Source organism: Schistocerca piceifrons, chromosome 1 (assembly GCF_021461385.2).
Source record: "Schistocerca piceifrons isolate TAMUIC-IGC-003096 chromosome 1, iqSchPice1.1, whole genome shotgun sequence".
NCBI classification, from domain to species: Eukaryota; Metazoa; Arthropoda; class Insecta; order Orthoptera; family Acrididae; genus Schistocerca; species Schistocerca piceifrons.
Window position 1 is genome coordinate 1,143,193,457 of NC_060138.1, and position 12,551 is coordinate 1,143,206,007.

A 12,551-nucleotide genomic window follows, 5' to 3' on the forward strand; every position below is an offset into this window, starting at 1 on the left:
TCCAGCGATAGAGGGTTGCAACTTGCACCAGTGAAGTGTGAAAGTCAATCGAGTGACATGCATGACATGCAATACCACACAGTAAAACATTTGGAGGCACTACATTTCAGCATGCCCTCATAGAAACAGTTCTTGCTTTAGTACTGCTTCTACTCTGTCTGTGTTTTTGGAATATCATAATAAGTAATCCTGGTACACAAAATATTATTAATTATATAATTATATCAGTTTATTTTGTTATTTACTTTGATTCTGTTGATCATATACTCTCAGTTAATATCTACTGTAAATGTATATCAGTTGTTACCCCTGACATGTCCTATATGCTACGTATAATCAAAGTACTAAACATAATTTACTGGTTCAAACAAAAATAAATAAATATGTGAAAAGATTGGCTACAGCATTTGTTAATTAATATGTCTCATAACTATAATAACTTTTATGGTAAAACTAATCTATTACAAATTAGATTTGCAATATATGACTGATATTTGGATGCGGCACCTACAGCCTACATGAATAGAGTATTCGAGTTTTAGAAGAAAATGACAGTCCTGCAGGGACAATTTCATCAAACATAATTTACTAACTGTGTATGTCTGTAAATGAGGATGTAGAAAATGAGTAGAGATGTTCATTATTAAAATACACAAACTAGAAATGATCATCACATGAACCTGAGAAATTAAAGAGCTACAGATGACAGCACATATACAACTGGAAGACATTTCTTTAACAGGTCACCTAATGATATAAAGCAACTGCATGCAACTTCTGTTAAAGACAAAAACTATATTAAAAGTGGTAAATATTTATTAACAAAAATCTAATGTGTGCATTTCTATTTATCTGTTATATTTATTGTTTGCTTTCATAAATGTTAAATATTCGGAAAATGATGATACCCCCAACCACTAAGCTACTGTGGGCACATAAATAATAATAATAATTATTATTATTATTGTTATTGTTATTTATTCTTATTATGACAGGAATAATGTTTGAAAACTGCTACAAGTGTACTATAGCCTGCATCATCAGAATTTGCAGTTTTATGTTGTACAATTTTTGCATATTTTGCTCTTACTTAGAATACTGTGTATGTCAAAACAATGACGTCTCCAGCACAATGGTCTCATATACACATGTGGTATGTTTTGTTAATTATTCAAAATGAAAACTCAAGCGAGAAAACTATTAAATTGTGGGACAGAACTGCTGGTCTGTACATGTCTTAGAGGGCAAAATATTTAGTACTGCCGACATACTTAAAAACATGACACTATAATAACTATTAGTTCCTCCCAGGGGTTTGTGAAATACAGGGTAGAGTAGGTCACTAAGACTCCAGGATAAGAGGTAGCCATCTCTTGTGAGAACTAAGATAGCTCTTGCCCTTACAATAGGCAGGTCCCCTGTCATCTTGGGATCTGAGTGACCTAAACTACCTTCCCCATTCTATCTGTTCCATCACCTGAGGATGAAACTAACAGGACAGGGCCATGTACTTTTATTGTCATATGTGTTTGTTGGTAAAACTATGAATTTCGTACCATGAGAGTACCAGTCAGCAGTTCTGTTTCACAATTTGATGACTAAATACTGGGTTATTACAAATGATTGAAGTGATTTCACAGCTCTACAATAACTTTATTATTTGAGATATTTTCACAATGCTCTGCCCACACATACAAAAACTCAAAAAGTTTTTTTAGGCATTCACAAATGTTCGATATGTGCCCCTTTAGTGATTCGGCAGACATCAAGCCGATAATCAAGTTCCTCCCACACTCGGCGCAGCATGTCCCCATCAATGAGTTCGAAAGCATCGTTGATGCGAGCTCGCAGTTCTGGCACGTTTCTTGGTAGAGGAGGTTTAAACACTGAATCTTTCACATAACCCCACAGAAAGAAATCGCATGGGGTTAAGTCGGGAGAGCGTGGAGGCCATGACATGAATTGCTGATCATGATCTCCAGCACGACCGATCCATCGGTTTTCCAATCTCCTGTTTAAGAAATGCCGAACATCATGATGGAAGTGCGGTGGAGCACCATCCTGTTGAAAGATGAAGTCAGCGCTGTCGGTCTCCAGTTGTGGCATGAGGCAGTTTTCCAGCATGTCCAGATACACGTGTCCTGTAACATTTTTTTCGCAGAAGAAAAAGGAGCCATAAACTTTAAACCGTGAGATTGCACAAAACACGTTAACTTTTGGTGAATTGCGAATTTGCTGCACGAATGCGTGAGGATTCTCTACCGCCCAGATTCGCACATTGTGTCTGTTCACTTCACCATTAAGAAAAAATGTTGCTTCATCACTGAAAACAAGTTTCGCACTGAACGCATCCTCTTCCATGAGCTGTTGCAAACGCGCCGAAAATTCAAAGCGTTTGACTTTGTCATCGGGTGTCAAGGCTTGTAGCAATTGTAAATGGTAAGGCTTCTGCTTTAGCCTTTTCCGTAAGATTTTCCAAACCGTCGGCTGTGGTACGTTTAGCTCCCTGCTTGCTTTATTCGTCGACTTCCGCGGGCTAAGCATGAAACTTGCCCGCACGCGTTCGACCGTTTCTTCGCTCACTGCAGGCCGACCCGTTGATTTCCCCTTACAGAGGCATCCAGAAGCTTTAAACTGCACATACCATCGACGAATGGAGTTAGCAGTTGGTGGATCTTTGTTGAACTTCGTCCTGAAGTGTCGTTGCACTGTTATTACTGACTGATGTGAGTGCATTTCAAGCACGACATACGCTTTCTCGGCTCCTGTCGCCATTTTGTCTCACTGCACTCTCGAGCGCTCTGGCGGCAGAAACCTGAAGTGAGGCTTCAGCCGAAAAAAACTTTATGAGTTTTTCTACGTATCTGTAGTGTGTCGTAACCATATGTCAATGAATGGAGCTACAGTGAATTTATGAAATCGCTTCAATCATTTGTAATAGCCCTGTACAGATGATGATGTGTGTGAAATCTTATGGGACTTAACTGCTAAGGTCATCAGTCCCTAAGCTTACACACTACTTAACCTAAATTATCCTAAGGACAAACACAAACACCCATGCCCGAGGGAGGACTCGAACCTCCAACTAAATACCCATCTTGATTGTGTAAAACTGTTTCATTTCTTTGCATGTATAATTCATTCCTTTGTATATATAATTAGTCACCATTAATTATCATCCAGTTATCAGGATTCCTCGTAACATACTTTTCACATAAACTAGTGAATATTTCAATCTGAAGATTCTACAAAACTTCCTGGCCTTTATATTAGTTCTGCTTCATATCTCACGTAACATAAAACCACACATAACTTACCTATGCTTGAACTACATCCCCATGCTCTACCTTACATCAAAAACCACACTATCATACAAAGGCATGATCACAATGCAAGACAATCTTCCTTTCATATTCTGTAATGTAATTTACCAATTTGGTAAGAACAAAGGTGTCATCTGTTGTTGACTGATGCTTTTTCAGGAACTTATTCCTTAGAAATGGGACATCTTAATGAAAGAAATGATTAAAAGGCATACTCACAAGTATGAGAGAACTGACTGTAGCCATGTGAAGTATTGAGACTTTCTTCCACACAACAGGATTAGTAGACATTTTCAAGAGCGCACAGCCAGCTGTCAGTCGTAGCCAAGATGACTCTGCATTGCTAAACCACATTTAATAATAATCACTGAGATGATATATTATTTCATAGAACATGTAAACATTCAAACAGGTGTGTGTATGTACGCGGGTGTGGGGGGAGGGGGAGGGGGGGAGGAGGTAGTATCATTATACGCTGCTGTGCAAAACTTGAGGATGAAAGTAACTTTTGCATGCTTGCCATTGCCAAGTAACATAGCTCAATGACACTTGGACAATACATAGAAATAACTACTACAGTACAGTATAGAAGGCAGCTGAAATAAATACGAAATGAGATGAACAGAAACGACACTCTTATTCAAAGACAATAATAATAACACTGAAAACACCATGATTTCATGATTTATGATGGTACCCCGGACAGTATGTGATCACCACAGACAGCAACGCATGCTCTTCAACATGCTCCCATTCTGGGCACAAGGGGTGTAAGGAGTTCTTGTGGTAGGCAGTTTCATTTCTCCACCAGCATGGTTGACAACTGCTGGAGGGCTGTTAGTGCTTTTGGACATACTGCAATCTGATAATATTCTTCTTGGGTCTGCAGCTGGATCCTGAAGTTCATCTAGCTAAAATATTTCTGTGGCTCACTTGGCCGCCATCTTCAGGCGATAATGTGTTGCATGAGCACGCTGTAACTAAATTCAGATTGCGAGCAGTGGCTCCTTAATAAACTGCAGAAAGCCAACAGCCAATGTGCAAGAAATCATCATAACTGCCCTCTACTGACGTAACCATAAGGTGCTGAAGTGGTAGAAGCTGGTGAAATCAGTAAACCATTATCAAAAACCATTCTGATGGGTGAATCAAACACCATTGTTTTTTTAATTTCTGATAAAACAGGGTTCCAAATCTTATTTAAATACTAAAAAACAATGGTCTCTGATTCAGCCATTAGTGTAGTTTTTGATAACGATTTATCGATTTCTCCAGCTTCCACAATTGGGGGCCCAATTATGTTCACTTGAGCTAGAGGGCAGTGATGATGATTTCTTTTGCATGTGCTGTTGGCCTTTTGTAGACTAAAGGAGCTGCTGCTTGCAGTCTGAATTCAGTTCTGGCGAGTTTGTGCAACAGATTACTCACCTGAAGATGGTGGCCAGGTGGATTGCAGAAGTAGTGTGGCAAGATGACTTCAAGATCCGCCTGGAGGTCCGAAAAGAATATTATCAGTTATTACGTCAGGAATATGTCTCCCAAGTGAATCTCACATGCGCTCAATGGACCTTAAGTTGGAACAGACAGGCCAATGCATTCACTAAATATCCTCTCATTCCAAGAGTTTTCTCACCCACACATTTTGATGGGGTTGTCTATTTTCATCCATAAAAATGAAGTCTTGACCAAATGCATCCCAGAAAAGACATGAACGGAAAATGTATACAGTGTCACAATAAAGCTGACTGGTGACTGTACCATGTTCAAAGACATGGTTGTCGTACATTCAGCCAACATTATTCCTCCTCACACCATAACACCTGGACCACCAAAACGGTCATGTTTGAAAATGATCCTGTGTGCATTACACACTACCACCTCTCGACATCTGAAGGTATGTGATGCACCCAGGAACATTGTCGAACATGACAATGGTCGTCCAGGTGTTATGGTGGGGGGAGGTATAATGTTGCATGGGCAAATTGATATCCAAGTTTTTGAACATGGTACACTGACTGGTCAACATTATTGTTCCCCATTTGTATCTTTTCAGGGATGCATTCAGTCCTGACCTCATTTTCATGGACGTCAATACACAACTACACCAGCCTGCACAAGTGAAGCAGCTCTTGTAATGAGAGGATATTTTGAGAGGATATTCAGTGACTGGTCTGGCCTGTCCATTTCCCACAAAGTAAGCCTATGGCACATAGCATCCACTATAGTGGACAGCTGTAAATGGTTGCTCCTCTGGCATTTTCAATCAGTCCTGTGGCTGCAAATGCACACAGTCCACAGTAGTGGGGATTGCCTACTGGTGTTGTGCCCTGCATGCATTTGCAGCCTCATGAGTAATTTAAAATGCCAGAGAAATTACCATTAAAAACTGTCCACTGCAGTGAAAATCATGAACTTCAGCATGGAATCCAATTGAGCACATGTGGGATTCAATAGGGAGTTATATTTGCAGCACGACCAGATGCACCAACAAACATCCACACTGGTGGAGGAATGGAACAGCCTACAACAAGAACACAAAATACAACACAGTGCCTAATAAATTTTTGCATAATTAATGCTACAATCATACTGTAACTTTTATGTAATATGTCATATGTACCTTTTATTATTTTATTAATCTTGTCATGTATTTAAATGTCAAAGAATAAATTCAAACAAACTAATTAAAAAATGAATTCTGTAATTATGATGTAGTAAAAACATTGTCATAGTCAAGGAAGTTTGCTATTGTATAGAATCAAAGAACATGTTTGAAGTAAGAAGTATTGTCACTGGATGCGTAAGCATGGAGTCAGGCAAGATAGTCAGTGGAGAGAGTGTTGCTAGCATCAAGTGGCGAAGAGCAGATGCGGAATAAATTGCTATATACATTCAGGCATACTATGTGGTAGCACATGGTCACAGTACATTGACATCAAGATGAATTAATACTCAAGAAGAGCTGTTTCCATACATTACTGATGAATAATGACTTGCATTACCAGCAGCAACTCATCAAAGAAAGATTAGATTAGATTCAGTTTTCGTTCCATAGACCCAAAAAATGAGGTGATTCTCATGGGTGTGAAACATGTCAGAAAGGATAACGTAAAACATTTTAATATAATACTTACTACCCTGATCATTTATCAGGAGTCTGTCGAAATAGGTGAATACAATGCGGTAAACTGGACCAGCTAATATTTACAGAATTAACAGGCTGTCAGAATGAAACACTGTTATGCACTATTAATAACTTTATCATACACAAAATACCTATCTTGATTGTTGTGATCAAGTGTTGTCAAAACCAAAATCTAACAGACATTTTTACTTTAGCCGGCTTAACAGTCTCAGTTAAGATATTCATCTATAGAGTACAAGGAGTTGCCTATCGAGAAGTCTTTAAAACTCTACTTAAATCGTGCTTTATCTGAAAACAAGTTTTTAATGGTTGCTGGCAATTTATTAAAATGTGTGTCCCTGAATATTGGACCCCTTTTTGGACCAAGGTGACTGATTTTAGGTCTTTATGTAGATTGCTTTTATTCCTGGTATTGATACTATGTTTTGAGCTATTGGTTGGAAATAGAGATGTATTACTTGCAACAAATTTCATTAAGGAATAAATATACTTAGACACAATGGTTAGTACACAAAGTTCCTTGAGCAGGTTTCTACATGATTTTATTGAATTTACACCACAAATGATTCTTATCACATGCTTTTTCTCCCTAAAAACTTTTGCTCGGTTTGATGAGATACCCCAGAATATGGTCCCATATGACATAATAAAATGAAAGTAAGCAAAGTATTTAAGTTTTTTTTTTGTATTTTCATCTCCTACATCTGACATCATTCTCACTGCAAATCCAGACTTGTTTAGGCACCTAAGCAATTCTGTGGTATGCCCTTCCCAACTGAATTTATTATCGAGTAGTAATCCCAGAAATTTAACCACTGTCAACCTCTTCGATCTGCATGTCTTCGTATGTTATACACATGCTGGAAGGAAACCTCTTACAGGTTCTGAACTGCATATAGTGGGTCTTATCAAAGTTTAATGACAGTGAATTAACTTTCGGTTGGTTTGTGGGGTTGAAGGGACCAGACTGGAAAAGTCATCAGTCCCGTGAATAAACTTTAAACCATTTATTAATGTTCGTGAAAATTTGATTTTCTAAATCTGTACTAGACTTGCTACTTATTGCAACGATCATCTGCAAACAAAACAAACTTAGCATCTGGCAGTGTAACAGATGACGAGCCATTAATGTAGACAAGAAAAGGCAATGGACCCAAGATGGAATCATTAGGAACACCACATGTAATTAATTCCCAGTCAGATGAAGACAGACTGCTTACTGCACACATATTTCGCAACAACATCCTTTGTTTCCTGTTAGACAGATAAGACTCAAACAATTTCGCAGCATTGCCGGTGACACCATAATATTCTAATTTATTTAAGAGAATGCTGTGGTTCACACAGTCCAAGGCTTTTGACAGGTCACAGAAAATGCCAGTAGCCTCTAATTTAATATCTAATCAATTTAAGTACATTCTCACTGTAAGTGTAAATAGCTTTCTCTATATCAGAACCCTTAAGAACCCCAAACTGTGACTTGGACAATGCATTATTTGCAGTCAGATGCTTAAGGAGATGCTTGGACACAACCTTTTTAAATATTTTTGAGAAAGCTGGCAAAAGAGAAAGTGGTCGATAGTTTGATGGTATCTCTTTATCCCCCTTCTTGTAAAGAGACTTAACTTCAGCATACTTTAGTCAGTCTGGAAATGTTGTGCTGATAAGAGATTGATTACACAAATAACTTCAGATGGAACTCTTCAATTAACTTCGTTGATATGTTATCATACCCACAGGAGTACTTAGATTATAAGGATTTTATGAGGGATACTACTACTTTGGGAAACATGTCATTTCCATTTTACTGAAGTTAGTTTTAAAAACTGGTCTCAGAGACTCCATTACACTGTTCACTGAACCTGATAACCCCAAGCTGTTAGTAATGTTAATGAAGAATTTGTTTAAGAGGTTTGTTACCAAAGTCTCATTTATTTTTAGAGCTATCTGTTCCTCTTCCTTTTTGGCCACACCTGTCTCTGTCTTCACTATATCCCACACAGATTTTATTTTGTTGCCTGATGTAATTATCTTTTTCTCATAATAAAGCTGCTTCAATTTCTAGGTTACTTAATTCAATATTTTGCTGTATTCTTTGTAATGCATTACAATTCTAACATCAGAGCTGTTCCTAGATAGTAGGTACCGTCTCTTTTTTGTCCCACATAATATTTTTATTGCTTGTGTAATCCACAGTTTATCTTTTGACTTGTGTGTGATTTGAGTTACCTTTAGGGGAAAACAATTTTCAAAAGTGGAGGTAACTTTATTAATGAATGCTTTGTATTTTCCATTTGAGTCAGAAGTATTGTAAACATCCAGCCAGTTCATGTCTTTGAGCAATTTCCTGAATTTCTCAATTTTTTACTTATTTATTACCCTCCTGCACTCAGATTTCATACATTTTTTATCCTGAAAAGTTTCACACTTAGCACAAAGATGCTGCATGTCATAATCAGATAGCCCATTTACTATTGGTTTTGTGATATAACTTTTTACCCCCTTGATTTGTCTACAAAATGATCACGGTAGGAACTAAATTGAATGATAGTGCTACTGACTGTAACAATTGTTCACTGACAGAGCTTTTCAATAAATCCAAATTAAAATCACCAGCAACCACTATTTCCTTGCCCCCCCATGAGATGAAAGGTAACTCTTTCCGCTCCCGGGATTGGGTGACTCCTTACCCTCTCCCTTAAAACCCACATCCTTTCGTCTTTCCCTCACCTTCCCTCTTTCCTGACGAAGCAGCCGTTGGTTACGAAAGCTAGAATTTTGTGTGTATGTTTGTGTTTGTTTGTGTGTCTATCAACCTGCCAGCGCTTTTGTTTGGTAAGTCTCATCATCTTTGTTTTTAGATATATTTTTCCTGCGTGGAATACACACAAAATTCAAGCTTTCGCAACAAACGGTTGCTTCGTCAGGAAAGAGGGAAGGAGAGGGAAAGACGAAAGTCTGCTTGTGTCTGTGTATATGCGGATGGATATGTGTGTGTGTGTGTGCGAGTGTATACCTGTCCTTTTTTCCCCCTAAGGTAAGTCTTACCGCTCCCGGGATTGGAATGACTCCTTACCCTCTCCCTTAAAACCCACTTCCTTTCGTCTTTCCCTCTCCTTCCCTCTTTCCTGATGAGGCAACAGTTTGTTGCGAAAGCTTGAATTTTGTGTGTATGTTTGTGTGTCTATCGACCTGCCAGCGCTTTCGTTCGGTAAGTCACCTCATCTTTGTTTTCATATATAATTTTTCCCACGTGGAATGTTTCCATATATATATATATATATATATATATATATATATATATATAAAAAAAAAACAAAGATGAGGTGACTTGCCGAACAAAAGCGCTGGCAGGTCGATAGACACACAAACAAACACAAACATACACACAAAATTCAAGCTTTCGCAACAAACTGTTGCCTCATCAGGAAAGAGGGAAGGAGAGGGGAAGACGAAAGGAAGTGGGTTTTTAGGGAGAGGGTAAGGAATCATTCCAATCCCGGGAGTGGAAAGACTTACCTTAGGGGGAAAAAAGGACAGGTATACACTCGCACACACGCACATATCCATCCACACATACAGACACAAGCAGACATATTTAAAGACAAAGAGTTTGGGCAGAGATGTCAGTCGAGGCAGAAGTGTAGAGGCAAAGAAGTTGTTGAAAGACAGGTGAGGTATGAGTGGCGGCAACTTGAAATTAGCGGAGATTGAGGCCTGGCGGATGACGAGAAGAGAGGATATACTGAAGGGCAAGTTCCCATCTCCGGAGTTCGGATAGGTTGGTGTTGGTGGGAAGTATCCAGATAACCCGGACGGTGTAACACTGTGCCAAGATGGGCTGGCTGTGCACCAAGGCATGTTTAGCCACAGGGTGATCCTCATTACCAACAAACACAGTCTGCCTGTGTCCATTCATGCGAATGGACAGTTTGTTGCTGGTCATTCCCACATAGAATGCTTCACAGTGTAGGCAGGTCAGTTGGTAAATCACGTGGGTGCTTTCACACGTGGCTCTGCCTCTGATCGTGTACACCTTCCGGGTTACAGGACTGGAGTAGGTGGTGGTGGGAGGGTGCATGGGACAGGTTTTGCATCGGGGGCGGTTACAAGGATAGGAGCCAGAGGGTAGGGAAGGTGGTTTGGGGATTTCATAGGGATGAACTAACAGGTTACGAAGGTTAGGTGGACGGCGGAAAGACACTCTTGGCGGAGTGGGGAGGATTTCATTAAGGATGGATCTCATTTCAGGGCAGGATTTGAGGAAGTCGTATCCCTGCTGGAGAGCCACATTCAGAGTCTGGTCCAGTCCCGGAAAGTATCCTGTCACAAGTGGGGCACTTTTGTGGTTCTTCTGTGGGGGATTCTGGGTTTGAGGGGACGAGGAAGTGGCTATGGTTATTTGCTTTTGTACCAGGTCGGGAGGGTAGTTGCGGGATGCGAAAGCTATTTTCAGGTTGTTGGTGTAATGATTCAGGGATTCCGGACTGGAGCAGATTCGTTTGCCACGAAGACCTAGGCTGTAGGGAAGGGACCGTTTGATGTGGAATGGGTGGCAGCTGTCATAATGGAGGTACTGTTGCTTGTTGGTGGGTTTGATGTGGACGGACGTGTGAAGTTGGCCATTGGACAGGTGGAGGTCAACGTCAAGGAAAGTGGCATGGGATTTGGAGTAGGACCAGGTGAAACTGATGGAACCAAAGGAGTTGAGGTTGGAGATGAAATTCTGGAGTTCTTCTTCACTGTGAGTCCAGATCATGAAGATGTCATCAATAAATCTGTACCAAACTTTGGGTTGGCAGACTTGGGTAACCAAGAAGGCTTCCTCTAAGCGACCCATGAATAGGTTGGCGTACGAGGGGGCCATCCTGGTGCCCATGGCTGTTCCCTTTAATTGTTGGTATGTCTGGCCCTCAAAAGTGAAGAAGTTGTGGGTCAGGATGAAGCTGGCTAAGGTGATGAGGAAAGAGGTTTTAGGTAGGGTGGCAGGCGATCGGCGTGAAAGGAAATGCTCCATCGCAGCGAGGCCCTGGACGTGCGGAATATTTGTGTATAAGGACGTGGCATCAATGGTTACAAGGATGGTTTCCGGGGGTAACAGATTGGGTAAGGATTCCAGGCGTTCAAGGAAGTGGTTGGTGTCCTTGATGAAGGATGGGAGACTGCATGTAATGGGTTGAAGGTGTTGATCTACGTAGGCAGAGATACGCTCTGTGGGGGCTTGGTAACCAGCTACAATGGGGCGGCCGGGATGATTGGGTTTGTGGATTTTAGGAAGAATGTAGAAGGTAGGGGTGCGGGGTGTCGGTGGGGTCAGGAGGTTGATGGAGTCAGGTGAAAGGTTTTGCAGGGGGCCTAAGTTTCTGAGGATTCCTTGAAGCTCCGCCTGGACATCGGGAATGGGGTTACCTTGGCAAACTTTGTATGCGGTGTTGTCTGAAAACTGACGCAGTCCCTCAGCCACATACTCCCGACGATCAAGTACCACGGTCGTGGAACTCTTGTCCGCCGGAAGAATGACGATGGATCGGTCAGCCTTCAGATCACGGATAGCCTGGGCTTCAGCAGTGGTGATGTTGGGTGTAGGATTAAGGTTTCTTAAGAAGGATTGAGATGCAAGGCTGGAAGTCAGAAATTCCTGGAAGGTTTGGAGAGGGTGATTTTGAGGAAGAGGAGGTGGGTCCCGCTGTGACGGAGGACGGAACTGTTCCAGGCAGGGTTCAATTTGGATGGTGTCTTGAGGAGTCGGATCATTAGGAGTAGGATTAGGATCATTTTTCTTCGTGGCCAAGTGATACTTCCAGCAGAGAGTACGAGTGTAGGACAGTAAATCTTTGACGAGGGCTGTTTGGTTGAATCTGGGAGTGGGGCTGAAGGTGAGGCCTTTGGATAGGACAGAGGTTTCGGATTGGGAGAGAGGTTTGGAGGAAAGGTTAACTACTGAATTAGGGTGTTGTGGTTCCAGATTGTGTTGATCGGAATTTTGAGGTTTTGGAGGGAGTGGAGCTGGAAGTGGGAGATTGAGTAGATGGGAGAGACTGGGTTTGTGTGCAATGAGAGGAGGTTGAGGTTTGCTGGAAAGG

At 40.8% G+C, this 12,551-nt stretch overlaps 1 protein-coding gene across 1 annotated transcript in view; it reads right to left on the reverse strand.

Moving 5' to 3' along the window:
* Window positions 1-12,551, reverse strand: part of LOC124801232 — a 150,464-nt gene that overhangs the window by 78,148 nt on the left and 59,765 nt on the right. The window contains exon 4 of the mRNA XM_047263058.1: window positions 3,543-3,666. Within this exon, the coding sequence (XP_047119014.1) occupies window positions 3,543-3,666 (124 nt within the window). The remainder of the gene's footprint in view (window positions 1-3,542; window positions 3,667-12,551) is intronic.